At 30.2% G+C, this 27,619-nt stretch overlaps 2 protein-coding genes across 2 annotated transcripts in view; one reads left to right on the forward strand and one right to left on the reverse strand.

Annotated features, from left to right (window-relative positions):
* The window catches only part of eag (potassium voltage-gated channel protein ether a go-go), a 133,190-nt gene that overhangs the window by 97,520 nt on the left and 8,051 nt on the right, over nt 1-27,619 (forward strand). The window contains 9 exon segments of the mRNA XM_011506777.1: nt 1-203; nt 1,794-2,093; nt 3,322-3,575; nt 5,918-6,183; nt 6,627-6,912; nt 8,218-8,581; nt 16,757-16,872; nt 22,077-22,231; nt 25,889-26,193. The exon segment at nt 1-203 is cut by the window's left edge and continues 16 nt beyond it. Of these exon segments, the coding sequence (XP_011505079.1) occupies nt 1-203; nt 1,794-2,093; nt 3,322-3,575; nt 5,918-6,183; nt 6,627-6,912; nt 8,218-8,581; nt 16,757-16,872; nt 22,077-22,231; nt 25,889-26,193 (2,249 nt within the window).
* On the reverse strand, nt 13,049-14,788 carry LOC105367919 (TLD domain-containing protein 1). The gene is made up of 2 exons (XM_011506776.1): nt 14,623-14,788; nt 13,049-14,526 (listed from the first exon to the last, which is right to left on the reverse strand). Exon 2 carries the CDS (start codon nt 14,524-14,526, stop codon nt 13,183-13,185), a length of 1,344 nt encoding a protein of 447 aa, XP_011505078.1. The 5' UTR covers nt 14,623-14,788; the 3' UTR covers nt 13,049-13,182.

The following is a 27,619-nucleotide window of genomic DNA, read 5'->3' on the forward strand; positions in this document are numbered from 1 at the left end:
TCCTGCTGACGTTCCGAGACATCACCGCCCTGAAGCAGCCGATCGAGACGGACGACGCCAAGGGCGGCCTCTCCAAGTTCGCCAAGCTCGCGCGCTCAGTCACCCGCTCGAGGTCCGTCCTCGTATCCCAGTTCAGCTCCCACGTACCGGCCCTCAAGGACTCCACTCTTCCCGTCACTACCAAGCAGTCGCATCTAGGCCACGTGAGTTTCCGTTAAACTACCTAGAGCTTTCTTCCACTCGATTCGAACCCACTGCTCAGGCCGATCCTCGGAGTGGGGGGCTACTACATACCTTTTAGCCTCGAGCTAACTCGGCTCGTCAACCTCAGCCCGATGCACCAGCTCCGACGACAAAATTTCCTCCTTATAATCAATGAAAACATTAATCTTGGCAATGATTGCGTGCACGGTCGAGGGTATTCCGTTGGTATTTACAACATACGCTACGTTGGCGCGTTATCAATCCGACATATTTTGCATGGCATCGCTAAAGTATTATAATCGACAAGGTAAGAATACTTGTCGGCTAACATTAAATAATCTTCGTCGATTTGATAAAACTATATGTACGCGAAAGTTGTATTTAGCCGAATGAAAAATGGTGAAAATAAGGAGGAAATATTCAAACACATTTAACGCTAGTACAAGGCAATTTTACTATTAAAGAGAAATTGAATGATTAGGACAAATAGGAGAATAGCCCTTACGGTATTAGTTAACTTAACGTTTTAGCATGAAATGGTTCGTTTTTTTTTTTTTTTTTTTTTTTTTTTTTTTTTTTTTGGTAAGTTGGTACAAATAATTGCAACGATAATTTTAATGTATTTAATTCTAATCTGCATTTAAACAATTGATTGATATTATTAGAAAAACTTTAACGAGTCGTATTGTATTACATTTACCAGCAAGATTTTTTTTTTTTTTTTTTATTGTCTTTTTATTTTATAAATTAAATTGTATAGCATCAAAATAAGCGTATAATGAAAAGCCGAAGTAACAAATGACTTTGAAGTTAAATATATTCTACTTGTTATACAGAAGTTTGCAGCTAAAAGCATCGAAGAAATAAAAACACTTTAGCACGAAAATGACGAAGATTGAATAAAATGGGAATTACAAAACTTAAGAGATACCGTTGACACAATTTTGCTTCGAAATTTATTCATACATATACAATTATGATAAGTAATAAAATTAAAAAAAAAAAAATATATCTCAATTAAATATTAATTAAATTTGTAGTTAAATATGGTGGAGGTGATGCATTTTGTAACGAATCAAATAGCTTATATATTCAGAAATTATAAATACCGCTTAAATGAAATCAACATTAACTGAAACGAATTTATTTTAGTTAGACAGAAAGTTCATACATATGCACGCGCGTGTGTACGTAGTGTGAAAGCTCACTTTATCCGTGCGTGTATATATAATTTTGTTAAAAAAATTCTAATTAATCAATTGAATACGGATTGTACATATGGCATTGGATCAGCGATAAAAGCGAAATTATTCTTTTAACTCGAAGTTCGATCGTGTAATTAAATGTCATTTATCGAGGAATTGTCAAAAGAAGCCAATAAGAACTGTGCATTACGAGTAGAGGAACGAAATTCTTCGCAGTTAAAACGAAGAAGCACATCTCGTTTATTTCGTAGGTGCATATATAGACGAGTGAGCGTCGTCCTCGGTTTAGCGAGAAGAATGTTGAAATGTTTACGTGGGGATCTCGTTCGAGCATATGTACTCGCAGGGTAAAAGCTCGGTACTATCTCGACCTGACATTTACAGATGATGTCCTTAAGTGGAGACGTGATGCCACAGTACAGACAAGAGGCACCCAAAACTCCACCGCACATCCTCTTACACTACTGCGCATTCAAGGCTATCTGGGATTGGATAATCCTCTGCCTCACCTTCTACACGGCAATAATGGTCCCCTACAACGTCGCCTTCAAGAACAAGACCAGCGAGGACGTATTCCTCCTCGTGGTCGACACCATTGTCGATGTCATCTTTTTCATTGACATCGTTCTCAACTTCCATACGACTTTCGTCGGCGCCGGTGGGGAAGTTGTCTCCGACCCCAAGGTCTGCCATTTCTTTGCCTTTTGTTTTATTAATATTTGCATTAGAGAGCTTTCTCCGATTTTCTAAAATGCTGAGAATATAAAAACTTGTGTTACTTGAAACGCTTCGTAACGTTTTGTTGCGAATCCTTAACCGCCGAGGCAACTTATTTTGAAACCATACTCATGAGATTATAATGAAATGTAAAGGAAGAGGATTTTCGAGATAAAATTTACGAGAAATGGCAATTTCGAAGATTCAAGCACATGTAAAAATACAAAGTACGTGAAAGTTTTACATTCCCCGTATTCTCGGAGGTTACTAAGAATATTTTATAAATGCTTCTGAAATTCCATAAATCTTCAACGATTCCCTTCTTTCTCGGGATGCCTGAAATTATTTAAGAACTCACTTTAACATCAAATACGTTATTAAAGAATTCATCGAATTTAATAATCGTCTTAATTTATTAGAGCGAATAATAATTTATAGATAAGTAATTCATTATTTACAAGAACTGTAATTGACCGAAGGCATATTATCCTATTTCAAGGTCTTCTAATGCAAATAGCCATTGTTTAAGATTAAATACATAATGTGACAATATTAACGAGCGAATAGAAATATCTAGTTGTTTATGTAACAATTGACAACGTTCGATACGCTCTTATGTATTGTCGTCTGTAATTATGGACAATTGTTTGTAGCTGTGATCATTGTACAATTATATTTATACGTTTATATTAAAGTTAACGGATACGCAAAATTAAGGGCACAATTATGAATATAGAAAGATTTTTTTCGCAATTTTTTTTCTAATAAACACGACGTATAATATATAATCAAATTATAAGAATTGCATAAACCTAATAATTTTTTAAATGATTATGATCTTTGTAAATGCAATTATCTACAATAGATAAGTAAATGTTAATGTTATCAAGTTTAATAATAGCAGTAGCATGTATCGTTACACGTCGAAAAAACTAATCGTAAAGTTCATTGCTTTGAAAGTACTGCGAGCGCGGCCGCGCGTATGCTTGAACGGTAGAAAAAGTTTGCAATTAAAATCCTTAAAGCGTGACGAGCATAATAACTAATAATTCTTAGCGAGCTATTATTGACATAATAATAGGTGAACAAAAAGATAAAGAATAATCTGCCGAAGGTAAATTTTCATCTTGACAAACACTGCCACGAGCCGGGCGCCACCAAGTCCTCGTAATGTCATTGGCTCTGTTGCTCGCAGGTGATACGAATGAACTACCTTAAGTCCTGGTTTATAATTGACCTGCTAAGCTGCCTGCCCTATGATGTGTTCAACGCCTTCGACCACGATGAGGACGGAATCGGAAGTCTGTTCTCTGCCCTGAAAGTCGTGAGGCTACTGAGGCTCGGCAGAGTCGTTCGCAAGCTCGACAGATACCTCGAGTACGGCGCGGCGATGCTGATACTCCTATTGTGTTTCTATATGCTCGTCGCTCATTGGCTTGCTTGTATTTGGTAAGTATTATTGTATTCGGTAAGGATTTAAGCTGCCATTAGGCCTTTTCATATTTTCGATTAAAGTGGATGGACGATATCTGGCTCCGGCCTATTATGCAAGAGAGCATTTGTCTTTGCGGCATTTATTTGAACAAAAGAAAAAAAAAAAAAACAACGGTACGATGCGCATGGGACTCTTTTTATTTTACTTTTGGTTGCGAATGATCATATGATAATGATTGACAGCCGTGAGGATGTGGTTGTAAAAGCTCGCGATGAAAGTTTTAAATTTTACATTTAATAATGTATCGTAAGATTTATTTTATCGTAATTGCTCGAATGTCCCACATTTCTGGCTACTCAAGCGATAATTAGTCCGGGCTTATTTCTAAAATTGGAATTTATTATTCATAAAGAAGCTTAACACTTTGTGTTTTTTTGGCCTAAAATACAACTTACACATTCTAATTGAAAGCTGTTTTAGTTTCTTATTTTTTATATAACTAATGGGTACAAGTTCGCTTTGTACTTTTATAGTATCGATTGAAAATAGAAAAAACCGGAGAACCTTTAATTATTGACATTTATGCGGAATATTGTTAAGAATTTTTCTCCATAGACAAACAAATTTTTATGAGGATATTATTCTTAAAATTTCAAATGATATATATTTTTTATTATTTCACACATTAATGTCAATAGTTTTATGGACGTTTAATCAAAAATATGTTAGAAAATGTTATAATGCAAATTTTATTGATTTTCTTCTCCTCTTTTTTTAAGTTTTTTACTTTGGTAAGGAAAATTGTTTAAAAAAAAACACAAAAAAAGAACGAGGAGAAGGAATATAAGTTTTACGTACGTATCTAAAAAGTTTCGCTAGCGGAACTGAATTTTAAGTTCTCCTTACTTCTTCCGCGTACAACCGCGTTGACTTTTTCCCTGCTGTTTACTTTCGCCATTTTAACTTCTTAAATAATCGAGGCTTTCTAACATTATATCCCACAAGCCAATAACACAATATCCTTAAAGCCATAGTGTTAATATAAAAACAAGCGCATAAATAGTAAATAATGAAAGTGACGTCATACAGGTTTAATATCTATTATCGATGCACGTTAACTTTGATGATTTTTATGCGCAATATTCTTTCAAAATTTTATCAAGTAATTTTAACAATTTTTATCGTACGTTATAAGAGTTTTATTGCCTTTAAAAATACATATCCGATAATATAAGTAATGTTAATGATGTTGCAAATAAGTCGATATTTTATACGGGCTACAAAAAATAAGAGGATTTAAGATGAAATGACTTTTGGGGTCGTGAAAATGACTTTGCTGTTATAAATCGGTTCAAATAATCTTTGAACGGTATATGTTAAATTTTATCATACATTTTTATAATTCCCGTTTTAAATATGAGATGATAAAACCAAGATTTACTAATGCATAAACAAAAGATATTTTATATGCGATGTTACAACTTTTTTATACTCTTGAATAAATTTAAGAAATAAATACAAGTGACACAGCTTTAAAATTACGTTGCCACGTAGGCATATTTCCTACACATTAAAATATTTTTTCTCAACTCTACGTATTTTATGAAAAAATTAAAAAAAAAAAAAAAAATGTCCATTAAATATTATTGTTTTCAATTTTAATATAAACCATATATTTTTCTATGAAATTTTATGATCGCGAACAATGTATTTCTTATAAATAAAAAAGCCATGTTTTTTTCAACATAACGCATAGAGAGAGAGAGAGAGAGAGAGAGAGAGAGAAAGAAATGCATCGCTTACATTTGTAGCGATTGTTTACTTTTTTGTTTGATCGATTGTAAGCAATTTAGGCAGGGTAGCGTCACTATTATCTCACACGAAATACAATGACATTTATTGATCCACTTGTTGCGTTCAAATAAATTTATCAACATGATTGGTAATCTGTTTGTCTTCAATCCTATATTCGTTTTATTTATTTTGTTGTTTTTACACTTTTTCATATATTATTATAATAATTATTAATATTATTGAAAACGAGACGAAGTAGCGTATGATTTAAAGTGGAAAAACTATATAATGGCCGAGATTGAAATAGCGCACTTAAGAAACCTTGCCAAAAGTCTCATTTTCAATAATCTTCATTTTCATAAAGTCGTGTGTCGAACGAGTCGAGAAAATCATCGCCCAGCGATTCCAATGAGAATCGTCGGCATGAGAATTTTCATGGCAAGATCTCGTTACTCCAGTGCAATACAGCGGTTTGGCTCTCCCCCCCCCCCTTTACGCCCGTCGCACCCTTGCCCACATCGACCGCCCAACTAACTAATAAATAATTGTCCCGTACTCTCAGGTACTCGATAGGCCGATCGGATGCAGACGCTGGCGTCCAGTACTCGTGGCTGTGGAAGCTCGCGAACGTGACGCAGTCGCCTTACAGCTATTTGTGGACGAACGCGAGCACGGCGCCGGAACTGATCGCCGGACCCTCGAGGCGCACTATGTACGTGACCGCCCTCTACTTCACCATGACGTGCATGACGTCCGTTGGATTCGGCAACGTGGCCGCCGAGACCGACAACGAGAAGATTTTCACCATTTGCATGATGATTATCGCGGGTGAGTTATTCGGCGTGGATCCAGGTGCCGATGTCCCTGGAGAACGACTGCTCGGTGGTAATGCACTTTGTCACGTGGCAGCTGTTGCTTGCAAATACCGATCGAGCATTCACTTTGTTTTCTCGCGATTGGGGGTGAATTAGACGATGACGTTGAGCATTAGGGGGGACTCATTTACGAAGTCTTGGCTACTTATCTTATACGTCGACTTTAAACAACATGCTATAAAGGCCGAGGAGCCCTCGGTTAATGTAATTAATTGTTAACGATAAAGTCGAGCGATGTACGCCGGTGTAAAGCACTCCATGGCAGGTGGATCAAGTTTCCAACGACTGTCGATAAAAGCAATACTCGATTATTAAAGTTTAACAGTGTGTGCCAATTATGGCAGCTAATTCATCTTAATGACATCTAAGGATATCGTTAAATTGTTCTGTTAATAGCTTTGTTATACGCAACGATATTTGGTCATGTGACAACAATAATTCAGCAGATGACGTCGGCTACCGCGAAATACCACGACATGTTGAACAATGTGCGGGAATTCATGAAGCTACACGAGGTGCCAAAAGCATTGAGTGAACGGGTCATGGATTATGTTGTCAGTACATGGGCGATGACAAAAGGATTGGACACGGATAAGGTTCTAAATTACTGTCCAAAAGACATGAAAGCCGACATATGTGTGCACCTCAATAGAAAAGTCTTTAATGAGCATCCGGCGTTCAGGTAATTCGGCTTATTAACTGCATGCTTTACGCGTATCACACATCACAATTATTTTATTCAACATTACACATTGAAGAACATTTAATTGTAATGATCGTAGTGCCTTACCAGAACGAACGATACATACTACTAACTAAGTAGAATTTAGCTGCCCAATTTAATCGACACGCGCAATCAAATTGTCACTCTTACGCTATTACGAAGATAATTTAAATATTTTCAATATCTCAAGCGATTATATTCGGTGTCACTAATAAACATGAACGTCAATACATTTTTGCTAAAATACAAAAGTAAAATATTATTTTCAATAATAGATTTTTCCATCTAATTTTTTTTTTCTTCTTCTTCTTTTTTTTTTTTTTTTTTTTTGTACTAATTTTGATAAAAGATTACAAATGCTTTTCAGCATTCGTATAGATGATTTACAGATTTACAGTCGATGCCAAATTCAAATCCATTAATTCTGAGTTTAAATGCGTTAGTGTAATTTTCAGCTTCAAATAATCGTAATTGTATCGAAAGAAAAAAAAAGAGAAAAAAGAAAGAATGAAATTATTCTATGAATAGTATTGTTTACCTATAGTATGTCATTGTAATATTCCGCATAATAGATCCTAATATGATAGAAGTCGTGTTATATTGGCAAAAGGTCGACTATGTAACTGTGCCACGAACTACATATAATATTTCTTTGTGTAAAACAATATAATTTATTAGTTGACTTTGATTGTCGATCCACATTGTTCGGGCGAGAGCCGCGCGCCGTGTATTTATTCAACGATTCCAACATCGAATGAATGTCCCAAATTTTCAATTCACTGCATTAGGTGAAAGGAAGCTGCTTTCTTACAATTCGATAATAAGTTACATTATGCGTACGTTACGATTGGCCTTTGTTTTTTCCTATCGATGGCAACGACAATTCGATCGATAAACATTACGATAACCCGTATGCGAGCTACATACAAGGGCAGTCTATTTGCATTTAACAATCAACAAGCGCAAATATTGACACGGAGCCATGCCGTATCTCGAAATTCGTCAGCTTTATCCACTAATACGCCCCAAAGATAATGCGTTTGCCCAAAGATTTCGAGTATTAAAGCGCGGCTTGGGAGAAGCCAGGCCAACGTCGGCGTAACATCCGCAATTAAAAGCAGCGACGCTCGCTCGCGAAAAACGCGAAAACAAGATGCCCTAACAAATCAAAACGAACAATACAAAATAGAGAAGAAAAGAAAAATATAAGAAGAAATAGAAGATAGAAGGACGGCAAAGGTTAAAGTGCACGGACGTTCGCAGACTGGCCTCGGACGGCTGCCTGCGAGCCTTGGCGATGCACTTCACGATGTCGCACAGCGCGCCGGGCGACTTGCTCTATCACACTGGCGAGTCAATCGACTCGCTCTGCTTCATCGTGACGGGAAGCCTCGAGGTCATCCAGGACGACGAGGTGGTTGCCATCCTCGGCAAGGGCGACGTCTTTGGGGACAGCTTTTGGAAGGACAACGCGGTCGGCCAGAGTGCGGCCAACGTGCGCGCCCTCACCTACTGCGACCTACACACGATTAAGCGCGACAAGCTCCTCGAGGTTCTGGACTTTTATCAGGCCTTCGCCAACTCCTTCGCACGCAACCTCATACTTACCTACAATCTGCGGCACAGGGTGAGTATGCATTCAACTTACGCCTCTTCGGCACTACTACACTATCATATATTTACATGTATCGATCTAAACGACCGGCGAGCCAATTGGAACAGTTGGTTTACCGTGCAACGAGCACTCATTTCCTACTTGGCTAATCGCAATGACACTCTCTATATGCCCTTTCTATACATTAATTAGCAATACTCTTAGTTCGAGGATAAAAGAAAGCATTGGTGTTAAATGTCGCATCTCCTGGTATTAATATAAAAACAAAAATAACAACAAAAAAAACGAAAAACTATATCTAAATAAATGTATGCTCTCTGAATGCGACTGGTAAATTTGTCTTTTATACGCCTTATACAGCGTGGCGCATAAGACATCGATTATACGCAATATTTTTTTGTTTAACTATTTGAAATTTTACAATTATGCAATAAACATATAATTAACGAAAGCAGATAATCGTGTTAGATTTCGTCGTTTATTCAATTATGTATTTGATAAACCCAACGTAAATTGTTTTTTTATTCTTCGTTATAATATTGCTCTTCCTAATATAATAATGTATAGTATATGATGCGAGGGCATTAATAATTATTATTAAGAATGACAATCTACGATAGTTGAACTTTAACATGCCAGATAGATCCGTCTCGAAAGTCTTACCTTTCGATTGATCATTCGAATTCTCAAATTATTAATACACATTAATATTCGATTGACATTACGACTTGCAAGACACATTGCAACAATGTGTCTGTGACATTTTATTAACATACGGACATTTGGCGTTTCTCGAGAGTATTTCATTTGCATTGAATATATTTGAAAAGCCTTTATATTCCTATTTTCCATCAATTTACTTTACTCGATAATAACCGTCATTTAGCAACAATTTTAAAACGTTAGAGAATATTGCCCCGAGACCTAAATGTATATTACTTTTTCTCGAGTTCCATAAAAATTGAAAATTGCCTATTTGATATATGGGGGATCGAAAGAGATTCGATAGAGTATGTTGTCAGTTGCTTGAGTGGTAGTAGAGTTGCCGCGCGTGAATATGAAAATCGGACGATGAAGCTACGATCGATTAATAATGCAGCTCAAGCATTGGAATAATATATTTCTATATTTCTTATCATGTCTTCTTGCGTGTACATTATCGATCTTGACCTTTCTTCTTCTCGTCTCTGGCCCGACTTGTCCCGACTTTGCTCTGAGCAACGCCTCTGAAATCCCGACTCGAACACTTTTCACAAACAACTAGTGCCCGAATAACCAAAATCATTACGAGTGCCGCGTATATGCAAGCACTGCTTTCCTCCATTTCCAATTTTTTTATTCTGACGCCATAACCGGATCCTATTAACGGGCATTTTCTTCTTTTTCTTTTTCGTCACGAGTATCATGGGATCGTAAATCTTGCCATTGAAATGTGCATTGTAAAATTGAATAGAATTCAATAACGATTACCATTGAAGTCAAACTATACCTTGAATTATAATAAGCAAAGAATATCATTGATTATACTTGAGTGACAATTGCCTTAAAAATATTACACGCGAATATCAAGGAAATATAAAAAAAAATTTCATTATTACATTTGTGTTTAACTCATAATTATGCATGGAACTTACAAGCAAGCAAAAAGTGATTCAAAACTTGCATATTAATGTCTAGAGGAAATGTAGTATTTGTTTGCTTTATCAAGTTGTCGGGGTTATTTTCTTCGTAAAATTTCCAATCAATATTTTGTGAAATCATCATCATATATTCAATTTCAATGTAGTACATAATTTCAGTGACAATTTTTGATCGAATACATTTTGTAAAAAATAAAAATTAGCCACGTAGTATAATAGTAAGAGCTAAGTTTTATAAAAAAATTTACGTTTAAATGAGATACAAAATTCTATAAATCTATCTTTGTAATCAGCGAATTCGACTAACGTTTTGAGATTTAATTTTTTCTCAAAGATTAATTAAGAGACTTCGATTGGAGATGTAACATTACTAAAACTTTTTAAAATAATAATATTTATACTGATATTTGTGTTGATTTACTTAAAAGTTTGCATGACAATAATTACACATTCTACTAAAAATAATATTTTTCAAATTAAATATTTTATTCCGTCTTTGATTTATAAATGAAATAACGGAAATTCAAGAATAAATAGATCTCGTACAATGATTATAATAGAGTTGAGGGAATTGCTGTTACTGTTTTTAAATTATAATATACATATTTATTGCATAATGTATAAAAATAAATATAACTGAATCGGTTAAATAACTACGAGTATAACGTGTAATATCACACGATCTCTCGCTTAAATTATTGCTTTCGCCTTTAATAAAATAATGTTTTTCAATATTTTACATTACCGTGTTAATAATAATATTACTCAAGGTCGGACGTTCATCTTAAAAATCATATTCTTTAATTATATCCAGATAAAGACTCTTAAAATGTCTGTAATTTCAATATATTGCATAAAAGAAAATTTCTTTTTTATACTTTTAAATTAGTTGTCAAATTAGTAAAGCAAATCATCGTTTTTAATTAAAAACTGCAAATATTATGATATAAATATATATAGAAAAAATTTATGTAAAGGTCACATAATACAAGAGAATATTTATTTTAAATTTAATATTTTATCAATTATATTCATATTTATTTTGATGTATTCACGTCCAATGTCGACAGTTAAATTAAATTGTTATAATCATGTTATTATAAATGTTAATAAATATAACATTTTCTCTGAAAAGAAATATTTTATCTAGCTCTATATATATATATATATATATATATATATGTGTGTGATAAATTATGAATTAAACATATAAACAATATTTATAGGAATATTATAAGATGCATATAATACATGTTTCTGTTTAAAATTTTAAATGATAATTAAGAAAGTTTAATAATTTCGTATCTACAAGATTCTTTTTAAATAATGGACGAGCTTTTTTAAAAAAAAAATTATAAATAATCAATAATAAATTGATATTGTACTTGTGATAATTATATTTAATTTTGTGTTTCTCATGTACATAGAACAAACAAACCGTGATAAAGAATATTGTTAATAAATAATGCTAATAATTAATATAGACTTTTATCGCATCATATTTTATTTTATATTAATTTGATAACAGACTTCGTCAGTTTTAAATATAATTCATGTATTTCTAAAATTTGGCGAATTCATAGAAATTTGTAAAGACAGTACTTTTCACGTCATATTAATAATCATTTCAATTATACGAGTATTTTGATTTGTATAAAACATAATATAATATGCACTCGAAATTGTAATGATTTACCATTGTTAAATATTATTGGAATATTTTTTCTTTTTTAAATAGAATTATTGTTAACACTTTGATGATAAGAATAATGGTAAACACATGGTCACAGTACAATTTCATTTAACATCATTTATTAATGTTTATTTTGTAAGATGATTCACTTACAAAAGTATGAACTTTTACATCCCTTTAACAAAGTATCTTACACACTAAAAATAAAACGAGCAATAATAAATCTCAATCCATAATTGAGTAACAAATAACAAGTCGTAGAGAAAACAAGAAATTTTTTTACATTTTAAAGGCCATTCTCCAATCTGACATGAAGATTTATTTCTACGAAAAAATTCTTCACTTTATCAAAGCTTTCGATGCTCCTTCGATGATATTCGATAACTTGCCATAAGTTATCCCTGCTCTGTAAGTGGCACAAAAACTTAACTGTATATAATATGAAGAGTCATCACGTTAATTCATATTTACAATAATTCATTTAATTCAATAATTCTTGTTAACGTTATTTTTAAGTCTTGAAGGAACATCTTTATATTAAACATTGTAAGTCACATATAGAAATTTCATTTCATTAAAATCATTTCCATTTGGTATTTCATAATATTTAATTATTATATAATATACATATATCTGTACAATCTAACTCTAAATAACATAAAATAACAATTCGAAAAATATAACTTCGTTGGTATTATTAAAAAGGTTTTCAATTATAAAATGAAATTGATTTTTAATAATCCGAAATAACATTGTACCTTGGAAGGTTCTTTAACATCGATAAAAATTCGTTATAGTATTTCGATAGTAATACAATATAGTTCGTTATTGAAATTCGTATTGGATGAAAAAATCTTAAGTATAGAGAATAGATTACATGCGCATTTTCACTTATTGCTCTATTCTTTCTGTATAGGAATATCAAACCGAAATAATACAATAGTGGTATCGTTAAAATAGTTCTTATCTGAGGGCTTGATTGTTTTACTTTCACATCTCTATATTGGTGCGAATATGTAAAATAAATTTTTACATAATTTATCTAATTTAACTTATATTCCCATTTAATTAAATAATATCTACGTATAAAATTAAAATGATTGCCTTTTGTATTTACAATATCATTTTTTTATGAATTGTCATATTCATTTTTTCATGAAACGATAAGTTTTTATTCCTTTATTTACTTTAGATATTTGCACCAAGCGAAGAGTTATTGGAACAATTTTTATTTGATATCGAATGAAATTTAATATCTATTAAGACATACAATTATTTTCTTATTGCTTTTTCTCTCTAAGTCCTTCACTGTGTAATTTTTTACCAAACAATTCCAATAGAACTGTAGAAGCAGGATCCTGATCAAGAATTGACCTTGACTCTCTTTCTTCTTCATTAGCTTCATCTGCTACTGGTCCCACACCCCATACTTCACAATGCTTAACCTCAAAATTTTGTTTCCCACTGAGTTGCACATAATTTTGAAATGTTGTACATGATACACTGCATTGACCCGAGCCATACTCACAATATAACCAGAGAGCAGGATATTCTAATTTACCACCCATTATCAATCCATTGGGCATCGTTTTTTGATGTAAATTCAGATACTGATAATTTGTATTATAGCCAGTAGCTGGAAAAGTCAAAATTTGTGGTTCTAATTGAAATAAAAAACATGATTGATTTCCTGTGTAGATGGGCGAAAGAGCCCAATTCTCAGAAGCAAAACCGCCAAAAACATGATCATCCATATCTTGAAGAATTATGATTGTAGCTCCTTGCATTGTGATTCTTCCTAACATTGTAGAAAATGATTCACCGTGTACTTGACTTGAGAAAAGAAAACGCCACTCGTTGCGAAGCTCATGGGGTAAGCTAAGATTCAAAAATAAGACATCTCCAAGACCCAAAATACTTGGAAAATGTGGAATGTTCTCTAGTCCCTGACAAAGTGGCAAAAGATTTAAATCATTAATTTTTGCTAATGTATTTTTATCACCCTTCTTTTGAGACACTAAAAATAAACAATGGAAAACATGTGACTGAATTGTTTTGAAAGTGGCAGCCTGACGAAACCAAACATCCACTTGTTCGAACGTCAAAGTATCACCGTACTCCATACCCCATACAAGTTCCTCGCACAAAGTACGAGATCGCATGTTTATTCTTCTCTTATTTACAGTACAACCGATACTACTCCAGCTGAGAAAATGTGAGTTGGCACAGTTTTTTTGTAGGGTCAAGTATGAATTTATAGTGGCTTGAAGATATTGTAAAAATGTTGCGGTAGGAATTTCATGCTTTTGTTCATCCTCTGAGAAACCCGTGAATATTAAATTTGTCCTCTCTTCGGAACTACCACGTACAGCGTATACATATAATTTGCCAAAGCTCTCACCATTCACTGCTGAAACTCGTTTTCCAGGCTCATGACAAAGAAATCGTACTACGAATTGCAACAATGTATCATCTAAGTGAGCCGACCAATGCTTAAAAATGTCTTCGCGTTTAATAGATCCTGAACTACGCGACATTGACTTAAATAGATTTTCGACCAAAGTTAGTTCTTCCGAAGATAAAATATTAGATGACGCAGAACGATTTGAAGATCCATGTCCCATCTATAAAATAAAAAAAGTACATAAAACCGAGCTTTATTAAGTTTTCTAAAAGCGTAATATATCTATAAAAGTTAATCATATATAAAATAGACAAACCTTGACTCCAACAATCCATAAACTTATTCTAAAAATAGAATATCTATGACACCAAATCAATACTAATTTTCTTCGTTATTTAACACTTGAAATTTGAAATAGTCTCATTTTTCGTATTGTTAAATGCGAAATACGTACGAACGAGTCTCGCTTCAAAGCTTCACTCACAAAGTATTTTAAGGTTAAGTATGAATTGATCGTCTGCTACTGTCAAAATATCGAGCGGAAATACTACGCATGCGTAGGACATATTTTCTTTTTTACACTTTATAGTACTTTTAAAATATATTTTCGTTATTGCAAAGTTCATTTGTATTCATATAAATATTCAACTCGCATAAGTATTAGATATATGATATTTAACTCTTGAAAAGATTTTTTAATATAATTACAATGAAAGAAAGTTAATAAATTTTAGAGCTATAATTCTTTAATGCTTTAATGCAAATTACTTATTCCAATAAAATTAAGTCAATTTAATTTCACAATAAAAGATTATTTCTATTGTTGGTAAATTAAAATTATTTCTAATATTGTTAAATATTTAAAAGATTAATAAATATGTAATTTATCAAAAAAATTGGATTGATCGAGAAAATCAATATGAATATAATATTTTCCGTCCTATATATGATACGAAGTGGAGAGCAAAATCACAAGAGTAAATTTATCGAGGGAAAGCAGGTAATTAGGCTACGTCTAATGTATGAGCGCAATTGTATAATGCATGAGAAAAATAGAATATAAAAACGAGCTACTAAAAGTAAGTCACTTAACGTTAGTGGTTAGTATAGTTAGCATATAAAGTAAATGCAATTTGTAAAAGAATAAAAGATATTTATGTCATAACCTGATTGAATTGTTACATTTAATAAGGAAAGAAAATGAAATAAATTAACTATATGATTTCTCTGACAAACTTTTGCTTATTTACAAAGGTTTTTTTATTTATCACTATAATATTTAAATATAATTAAATAAAATTGTGTTTGTCTCTTTATGAAAAATAACAAAGTGCAATATTCTATAAATTCAATATTCTTAAAAATTGATCTATTTTTTTTATACATTAATTATTTTACATAAATGTGTAAAGCTTTTTGCAAAAAATAATAATAATTGTATTATTATTAAAGCTGTTATAAGAAAAATTATAAAATAAGGGTATCCCATTTTTTCCCTCATTTTTTTCATACTAAATACATAGATTTTAAATTACCATTATCTTCCTTCTTTTTTTAAGTGTTTCAATAACCGACTATTCCTATTCGTTTTTCCACACTAAAAACTAAGTTGAAAATTAAGATAAAAAATGATCGCCAAAATTGAAAAGTATAATGCCTCGCCGTCTATAGTTAAGCTAATGTATACGTTTGCGTATATGTGTGAAATTATTATTGGGAATAACAACAATAAAAAATTTTAATATATGCGTTTTGCTATATTTAACATATGAATTAATTTTTCAATTATAATAACTTAAAATATACAATATAAATTATAAATATTTTATTTTAATACCTACGTGTTATCTTTAATTTACAATGTTTATCTATTTTTATTATTATGAAATTCGAAATTATATAATTTATGGAAACATAAAATAAATATCTTTCGTATTATTTTACGTATTTCAATTTAATCTAAGAATATTTTTAGATGGTTTTATTATTGGTTTTATGTGCCAAATCTATATATATATATATATATATATATATATATATATATATATATATACATTTAAAACTTTTATATTTTATTTTTAATATTTGCCTCAATAAGGAAAATAATAGAATTTTGGCATATTTAATTTTAAATAATTAAAAATTAATTGATGGTATATGTCCAAACTAAGTTCAAAGCAAATAATATACTAATACTTATAATTATAAACAACAATATATGTTAATCATATAATTATAACGTGAAATTTATTAATTACAATTGCTAATAAATCGATTTATATTTATATTAATATATTAATACTAATATTTGTGACTCGTGAAACTCTAAAATATTCTCACCCTCGGATATACTATATAACAGAATTTTCGATTGATTATAAATTTTAAATAATAATTATATGATATAAAATTATTTAAAACACATAATCTGCTTTTTTTGCATTTTATAGCTGATTTTTCGAAAAGTAGCTGATGTTCGACGGGAAAAAGAACTTGCTGAGAGACGAAAAAATGAACCACAATTAGATCAGTCGCAGGATCATCTGGTTCGAAAAATTTTCTCAAAGTAAGAGTGATCATAATTATTTTCTATGTCTATTTTAAAATTTTATTTAAAAATTTATTTAAAAAATAATCCTTTTAAAATGATTATCAATTTTTTTTTATGGAAGTAGTACTCGCAAAATTATTAAATTAAAGTCTATGAATAAATAAATAAATAAACACACATATATATGTATATATTTATTTATTTATAAGAATCAAATATCCCTATACACGGATATGAATGTCCAATAAATAAATTTATACATTAAGAAATAGTTAAGAACAAACATTAAGAAACTCAATGTTTGAGCATTTAAGATATTATACGTAAATCGTAAATGTGTATGTTTTTCTCACTGTATATCTTTATTGTATTTTTCTTCAGTTATATAACAGACAGTCCAATTGCCTACGCATTATTTTATATCTATTAGCAAATTCCCTGCTAAATAAATAACGACATAAAGCGATAAAATCCACAACAGCCCATTAACAAAATATACACAAAGAGATTAAACACAAAGACAGTATAAACCAATGTAAAATTGATGTTAAAAAAAACTGTTGATTCGAACGCTCGCGAATAAAAAGGTTCAAGACTGATGGGGAGCCGCAGATCATGATGTCGGGAAGGGCAAGCAATCGTTCAAACCAGGACTCCGACGAGGAACTCACCGTCTCCGTACTGCCGCCCTGGCCAAGCTTTAGGCAATTTCATTTCTTACGTATATTCATTTACTTATTTGTTTTCTATTAATCTTTATATCTATCTCTTGTCTCCTTTTTACAATTATATAGCTACACCCACTCATCCATCAACACCGACCCACACACACACACACACACGCGCGCGCGCGCGCGCACACACCTATCCACTCACACAGTTATACACATGCAGATACACGGAAAAGCATACACATACACACAGAGACACGCGCACGCACACACACACACACGCACGCACGCACGCACGCACGCACACAAAGCATAAAAACAAACATACATAAAATACACGTACGCATACGCAGATCTTTTTTATTTCTGTATCGAATTATGTATAAATAACATTTTTAACTATATTTTGCTCTGTATATTATGTCTGCATATATGCATATATATATATATATATATATATATATATATATATATATATATATTTATGCATATATAGACATATTTCTTCGACTGTAAAAAATTGAATATTCCTGCTATTAATATATACATTCTTCATCTCTTATATCTAAACATGTATTCAATGATAAAAAGCAATTAAATCATAAATATTATATTGTTTTCTCTTTCTAAATAAAAATTATTTTATTAGTAGTCATTTGTATATGGCTCTACATCTATCCAGTATATAGTAGATTTTAATTATGAAAAAGACTTAATTTAATTTATTATATTTAAGTACAATATTTTTTATATATTGCTTTTTATGCAACTAAATAAAGCTATGGACACTTTCATTAAACTTACATCTTTTTCATATTTTTAGTTTTAAATAGAAAATATTTGAAGATCTATTTATTATGTATCAGATCCATTCATGAAGAACATAATATACGTTTCACAATACGACAATGTTTATGTAAAATATCCTGTAATACTATTATATTAGAATTCAGCATTATTTCTATATGTAAAAAATAAAATATTTAAAACTTGTCATTTTTAGATAAATTTTATAAAGTATTTTATTATTCTATTCTATATACAAAGTTATTGCCTTCATTCCTTTTAATAATATCAGCGTTTCTTTTTAATTCTTAATAATAATAATAATAATAATAATAATAATAATAATAATAAAAATACATCAAAATATAATAAATTAAATTACATTATTAACAATACATTTTTTTACCTTTATAATAAAAAATTACCTTTATCTCCTTAATAATGCTAAATAGCAAAATCACCTTAGTTTGTGCATTAATTTTGTTAGTTTAATCATCTAAGACTCTCTACTACGTATTATAATACTAGATTAAGCATTATGATTACATGTAAACGTAAATATCAACGAGTATCATTTAATTTACCTATTGTATTTCGTTTTTCGAATGAAAAATTACGATTATACGTAATAATATGATTCTGTTGTTATATTTGTCTGTATGTTATATTTATTAATTAATATATAGTAACAAATTTGATAAAGTTTTTAAAAGTTCGTTCAAATGAATTATTTTAATTCGTAATGATATATTTACGTGTAATTCATTTTTCACAAATAATGAAAATGATTTCAGACCTTACGAATTTCTTGATTAAAATCATTTAAAGTATAATTATTTTGAATTTATATGAATGCTAGAGTGCTGTAAAATATATGCCTTTAGAGAGTTATGCGCATTTTCTTTAATATATTTTACTTAAAATTATTTCTTAGTATTGTACACAGTACGTTAAGCAAAGTGCAAAATATATTGCGAGTATTGAACAGAGAAAATGTTCATTCTAGCCACTTGAATCTTTTATCATTTTTTATACTCTTCTTCGTACATTTTAATCTATCAACATGATTCTGAGTCTTCAATTAGCGTAGCTGCTTATATTACTCAATTAAATTTCTAAGCTTGTGAAGATTATTACTGTAATTAGATATTGTATTTACTGGAAAAATTTAATAACTTTTTTACGCTTCGTTTTCATAATTTTCAATTTTTTTTTTTATCACAATTCTTAAATAAATCTATAAATTTATCAGCACTTTTATATTTAATGCTTATTTTACCTTTTTTTTCTTTTTTTTTTTTTTTTTTTAAATTCGACTCTATACAATTGATTCATACATTCTCTCTTTTTCCAGTACTAGCAATCTTAGACATTACGCGTTATATATATATATATATATATATATATATATATATATATACATATATGTATATATATATATATATATATATTCGGTGCATGTGTCAAATACACTCTAGGATTCAAATTTCTTTCTATCACCCGTATTTAATATTTTAACATTACAATAAAAGCAACGATCAAACTGGAAATGAGAACTTTCGATACTTTGTAAATATACTTTGATTCTCTGAATATTTGAAATCTGAAGTTAAATCTTGATAATGTATTGAAAGTTTTCATATATTGATATTAATTATAAAGTATTGCTACTTCGTTGAAATCAATAATCAATGTTGTATTCAGCCTAAAAATAATCATACGTAAGAAATTTGTATATACTTGAATGCAAATATATATGAATTATTCTTTTATAATAGTCTAGTTTTATTTTATTTAATTTTTTTTTCTTAACGTGTATATATATTTTTTCGTTTATCATTGATTAATTTCTAATGTAATGGAAATATTTAAATATTAAGAAGTATATGATCGAAATATTTTACCTAAATAAAGGAATGTAAATGCAGTTATCTTGTTACAATTAAAAAATAAACGATCTTTTCATATATATTTTTAATTATGTGGTAGATAATTCTAATAGTGATTAACTAATTTACCAATTTGATAAAAAAAAAAAAAAAAAAAAAAAAAAAAAAAACAATACGAGCTAATGGTTGTCTTAATTAACATAATATAAGTCTTTGTTGTATTCAATTTTATTTCAAATAAATCTTCGATCAACAACTTTATGTCGTATAAGAAAGTTAAAAAAATGATCTTCAAATTTATTAGATATAGTGAATCGAAATATAAATGAAATATAATTTTTTGTCAACCGTTTCTATCATTGTAGTAGTTATAAATAAAACGCAGATAAAAATAAAATTTTTAACTAATAGAATTTCCGAATCCATTGTAAGGTCGTAAAAAATTTGGATTTGAAATATTTTCTTTTTTTTATTAAACTGCAATTATTTACTGTAGCAGATTTTACAGATTTTCATTTTAAGTATTAATATTATTTAATAACATAAGCTCTGATGTTTTATTCTACAATACCAATAATTAATTCATTAATAATATACTTTTTAATACATTCGATAAATAAATATACATCCATCTTATAAATATATTTGTTCGCATCTATAAATACTTTACATTAAAATTATATTTATAATTCATTCATTATAATTCTTTGCAACCTCCATATAAGGCAACAAGTATTTAATCAATTAAGAAAATATTTCTTATACAGCATTGATTATTAACAATCTCATTGAATACATTATTTAATAATACCAAATTATATAATTGACAATATCCTTTGATTTTTTTTTTTAACATGGTATGTAGGCACACCAAAGTAGGCTGCTCGTGAATAAAATAATAAAAGAGAATAATGTGTATAATGAAGCTGTAACCCTTTATTTAACATTGCTATATATTTATTGTCATATATACATTTCCCATAGTTTACCATATAAAAATTAATTTAGAGCGTATGTAGATATGATTTGCGCTGTAAAATACAAATAATAATTATTCATCACCATATAAGTATGTTTATTAAGACTATGCGATTCCGTTTGGTCCATCTTGATAATACTTTTAAAAATAGAAATTAAAAATTGTCTATATCCATTGATCTCAAAATATTTAATTGCTAACCAATTAATAAATAAGAGATAAAATTTTAACAAAGTGGAGCTTAAATTAAACAAATTACTTATTGTTTATGCATAGCAGATAAAAGTTATTTTTTTCATAAAATTAATTATTAGAATTATAATATCAATTTAGAAAATAAATTTTGATTGTCGATTATATATAAATGTAATTTATAAGTTTTCGTTAATGAAAAAAAAAAAAAAAAAAAAATAAATGATTTTGGTATATATTCCATAATCGAATGATAAAATTAAAGATAAACAAATAAAAGTTAAAGTATGAAAATTACGAAATCTTAATCGTTAAACATAAATTTGTCATTGATTCATTCGTCATGACTTTGAATATCTGTATTATGTGATTTATTTTATTTATTTTTACATGATGGACTTCATTGTCGTAGATTGTATTTTTTGCTAATTTTATAATAATTTAAATGTTCAACCAAATAAATTACTATATTACATAGTGATGATATGTACAGTAACAGCCTAAATAGATGAGAGAAAAAAAAACATTAAATTCACCTATTGCGCATTATCGAGGCCTACTTTTTCATGTATACAACTGGATAATAATAATATAAAATATAATTTATAGACGAAGCTTCGACTCCTCTATAGCTACATTCTATCGCCTTCCAGTCTTCAAATGATATTCTTCTTATCCCATTTGTTTTCATTTGGAATATAGATTTAGAAGAGAGAGACACAGCGCCGATGTGGAGAAAGGCGATAGTAAGGAAAGTAAGGACACTGACAGCGGGTCACAGGTGAGAAAGGTATCATCTTCGAACGAGGATGCGAACTCAGGACGCGTTCGACCAAGCAAGTGGGGCCGTCTGCTCGGTTAGTATGGCAATCACTCAATTCAATGAATATGAAATTATTTTCTTGCATAAAAATACACTGAAATACATTGCGCGCGTGCCTATGCGCACACATCGGCTTATGTTCATAAATGTTTTCAATGTTATCCTGCATTCGATCTTAAAATATTGAAAAAATTATAAATAGTACATTTAAATTAATAATTAGATTATCATAATAAATTAACGATCATTAGAGCCCCATACACATTAAAATTTTCATGATTCTAATTTTAATAATTAAACTCTTATGCTTATTGGCAATTAAAATCTGTGTGCATTTATAACTATAATAATAACAATACGTTAATAAGATATAAAATAACCTTTATAAATTGAAATTCTATAGACAAAAAGTCTTCGAAGTATAAATGGCAAAAGAGAAATGTGCTCGTCAATCATAGATAGTCAATTTATAGAGAAATCAATACTACTTGATTGCTTGATCGATAATAATAGATAGCGGCAATGATAAAACAAAATTTTAATTATAAGATAGACGAATGCGACGATCTAGCCGCAAAATTTCAGTTTTAGCCAAGCAAATTTCAATACGAAAGTATTTTTAAGAGATTCGTTAAAAACATATTTTATAGGGAATTCATGCTATGATGAGAGTCCAACGTCATCAAACTCACTCCACTCACCGCCAGTCTGTGCCTTTATAATACATACGTGTGATTGTACGATTGTGTATTAAGTGGAAACGAGTAGCAAACAATAAATGCAGGCGAACAATATATCCTGGCGCTTATTTGGAACGAGAATACCGGGTGTAAGGCACCGTATTCGGCGTAGTGTGAGAAAAAAGAGTCGCCCCCCCCCCCCTCCCCAATTATACGACTTATGCGCGCGACAAAATTTTATATAATTGCGATAAGCGCCAAAACGAGGTCTACGGTCTACCTACGGCCATTACCCGATTCTTGACTATCCTCCCCGGATACTTTTTCTTTAAATTCTCCTCCTGCTCCGTCAACGCGTTTTTCATTCTACTCGTCTTATCCCTTTAAGCGGACGATGGCGTCCTACTCCCCTGGCAATACCACGAACGCATTCACGCCCGCGCAGCCCGAAACAATAGCAAGAAGAATAACCAGGAACGCGTAACATAATATTATAATAATAGCATATTTAGTCTCAAAATTAGAATACAAGATAATGTCGTAAAGTTGATTTTAATTAATACATGCTTAATCCTACATACATTACCGAGCCTTAATTTGTAGTTTCAATTATTCTATAACATCGGATTGCTTGTTGAATTTGACATGATAGCAGAATAAAAAAAAAAAAAAAAAAAAAAAAAAAAAAAAAAAAACAACAACAACAAACAAATATCGATATTGTTACCAAATATACCAAATACATACTTAAAACATATTCGATTGCATTTCTACAAAAATTCAAATACTCTTTCGATTTAACGTTTCATAAAAATAATTACCAATAGCCGAAAATATAGGAGAAATTAAATTATTTTACTAATTCATAATCTAATAGCGATCATTAATGATATTAATCCAAGACTGGAAATTATAATAAATCGATCAATCGAAGCCATTATTAATGAAATGTGTAGTGAACCATTACCTTAGCTGTATATTATGTTATTTTTACATGAATCCAAATGTAATTTATTATTATTTTTTAATAGAATAACGATTATATAGATATATACAAGTATTTCGCTATATACACGCGTCCGTGCGTGCGTGCGTATATAGAATATATGTTTATGAATAATTATACACGTATATAAATAAATATGATGTGATAATACGTGACGTTTAAATACGTATTATCTTCAACGAATTAGAGTCTGCGAATGAATGGCTATAAATATTAATTTTCATAGATAACAATGAAATTTGCTTTTAATGGAAAATAATCGAAGAATTATAATATTATAGACCTTAAAAAAGGCGGTGGTGTTGCAAAGATGAAAATGGAACTGGATGATGATGCGTCAGATACGAAAAGTATGTCTGAAACATTAATCTCGATTGTATTTTATCAGCTACTAATCCGGATTATCTATATTATCTGTCACAATGTACTTGCTATCTGGCTTTTTACAATCTTTGTTAAAATATTTTTAATATAAATAGTAGTTCTTCTAACCTTATTAATCTTACTTTTTCCATTTATGTAAGTAAATAGATAATCACATTCTTTGTAAACAATATTTGTGATTTTTATAATACACTTTCATATATTTTGTATTCATAAATATTGCAGATGATATTACAATTAGTCACTATTACTACGTTAATCACGTATAGCTAATATTTCCTTGCACTTTAGAGTAAAAAAAAAAAGATTGTTTCTATTCTGATTAGAGCTATTTATTTATTTAATTTTTGTTTAATGTTATCATTGCATAATTTTCCCAGTGTTCGTAGTAGCCTAGAAATTATTCAAGGAATAAGGCGATTGAATAATTTGCGTGATACTTTTTTCCTAAAATAAACTATTGATCATATTGGTAATTAATTATTTAAAATAGTACATTGTGTGTAGTGGACACGAATTCAATAGAACATTTATTTTCAAATATATAAATAGAGTATGTCTATGCAAATATGATAGCGTTTAAGTGTAAAATAAGTTCATGAATATGTTATAATTTTAATAAATTTCCGTTAGACCGTATATATTTGTAGTAATTTATCTAAGCGAATGAGCCATATATTTTAATTAATATATTTATTCTTCTTACAGTATTTAAATAAAATGTAAATAAAATTATTAGTAATAAATGTATAACTTATAGAGTACTTGAAATCTAGTAAGTATAAATAACACATGATATTTCCAATTTTTAGTATAAAAGAATCATTAACAATATTTTCTCCTAACATTTAACTTAGATAATTTCCAAGATATATCATAGAATATGAGATATTTTTTATTATTGCAAAAGTAATAAGGTAGCTTCTATTAAACATAAATCTTGAAAATTATTCGAATGCATACATGTAGAGTATATAAATTTATGCATCATAAATGCATTTGAAAAAAAAAAAAAAAAAAAAAAAAAAAAAAATTCTATTCAACTACTTAATCAAAGATTATTTTCATATTAAGCGTTCGTTTGTTTTTCTTACTAATTTTTTAAAGAATATTTTAAGAAAATCATCCAAGATAGTTGAAGATTCCATGGAACATATAGAATCAATTAGATCAATAGAATTCGACTATTAGAGTCGAACTTATCATATAAGTTTATCCATGTAGATGTACTGTTTGCTCCCCTCATCCCTTCGAATTCTGAACCGTGAAACGGTATTCGCGTGCAAAATAATAATAGAAATAATTAGTGTAAATTTTCGCTAATAGCTCCTTGGACTTTTAAACTCGTACAACTTATCGCTCGAAAGCGGGCTATCAAAAAGCGAAACCTTTCGAATAAATCCTCCACTTCCTAACTTTCGATTAACGTTCACATTCATCAAACGTTTGCAATGAGCTTTAGAGCTTTAGTGGAATCCCTACGAGTGTATTTGCCAGTAACGCACGTAAGTATACGGCTAAATCATCCGTCGAGCCCTGAAAGAAATAGCCCCACGGTGTAGCGCCATTAGCACGTGCATCGGTCTCAAATCTACGATGAAACGCCTGGGTGTGCTTACAGGAAGCTCGAGCCTGGATTCCGGGAGCGACGGTGGCAGCGGTCCCGAGCCCTTCAAGCGCTCGCTCAGCGCCCGGGATTCGCGGGCCGGTTCCAGTGCTGGCTCGAACAAGGTGTTCCCGAAACTTGGCAAACTAGGGGGTACGATCGAGGAGGACGCGGAGGCTGGTAAGGATGCTTGCCAGACCCAGACGAGTCTCGTCCTTCAAGACTCTAAGCAGCTGCAGCTGCGCAGGCTCGAGAGCTACGACGGCGGCCTCATCGTCCAGCCGAGTCACGAGCGCGAAATTTTCGCGGCTGTGCTCGAGGTGAGGACTTTTTGGCAATCGTTAAGCGCTTCGAATTATGCATTTTGCTTTTGCTACTGATCTTGCTCATTTATCGAACGTCCGCTCATTTGACCTATGTTAAGCAGAAGTTGACGTTCAGCTGACAGTGATAGATAAGGTCCCAGCTGGAGACCTATTTAAATGAAATACGCAAAGCAGTTTTCAAAGCTTCCATGCGTATTATTATAATGCAAGTATTATCTTTTAAGTGACCGAGCGCTACTTCATAAAAGTCTTTTCTTTCTTTGCACTCTAACATAAATGAAAAGTATAAAAATTGTGGTAAAGTGACCGAGAAAGATTAAGGAAGAAAAAGTTTGAGTGCAACTCTGCAAGTTTAGCTTCGACTTCGGATACTTGACGAATATTTCGAAAGTGCAAACCACTCAAAAACTTTGATTTAAAGTTTTTGAATATAATTTATCATTTTTCGCGCACAAATGCTTTCCATTAAGTACTGCATCGTTCTCTAACACCAAGATATAACATTAACATAGAAATCAAGTAAAATTCAGATCTGATATTATCTGAGTGAATGCGTTAATTTTATTATGTATTATCAAATAACAAACATTTTTTTCCCTTAATATATCAAGAATCTACGGACTATTCTCATGCAACATTATAAGGAAATTGATGCAATTAAATTTGTTTTCAAATACTATTTTTCTAGCCTTTAAATATGAAATATAAAATATATAAGCAAAAGAATTATAGAATAAATCAAAAGATATATTAATCAAATATTCTTAAAAAGTAAAAAGGGAAAAAATTTAGATAAAAGTGATAATCAGTGGTAGTTATCAAAGACACAATATATAGTTGTAGAATAGTTGCAGAATTAAATTGTTAAATTAAAGTAATAAATAATGATTATCCGTTCGTTGTTTGAAAATTTAATATTATAAAGATAACGGAAAATTGCAAAATGTGGATAAACTTTTGTCCACCGTCATTATTAAGCCGTAATCAGTAATCAGTAATGCAATTAAGTTTATTCATAGATAAATAATATTGACTCGATTAAACTTTACTTCTCTTAGCTCCAATTAACTATTATTATTACTTTTACATGTGAGAAATATTCTTTTTTTCATATTGTTTTCCACCAAGTTTTCAACCATGAATTTATTGTTCATTAACTTTCCATTTTTATTCAAACTCCTCGTTCATTTTAATTCGTCCATTTTAATTGCACTTATAATAATGAACAAAGTGTACAACTCTTTTATCGAATGATTATACAATTTTCTCTATTATACTACACTGCACATCGCACTTCGCTTAAATATTTTCACGAACTTTTAATTTTTTCACATTTATTTGCTTTGAAATTTCATATAATCTGCTTTTTTTTTCTTCTTTTGTTTTTGTTTTTGTTTTGTTTTTTTTTGTTTTTTTTTTT

The sequence above is a fragment of the Ceratosolen solmsi genome, unplaced genomic scaffold (genome assembly GCF_000503995.2).
Source record: "Ceratosolen solmsi marchali unplaced genomic scaffold, CerSol_1.0 scaffold6, whole genome shotgun sequence".
Classification (NCBI taxonomy): Eukaryota; Metazoa; Arthropoda; class Insecta; order Hymenoptera; family Agaonidae; genus Ceratosolen; species Ceratosolen solmsi.

Excerpts from the sequence above, each read along its gene's own strand:
- LOC105367919 (XM_011506776.1), bottom strand. The coding sequence starts at position 14,526 with ATGGGACATGGATCTTCAAATCGTTCTGCGTCATCTAATATTTTATCT.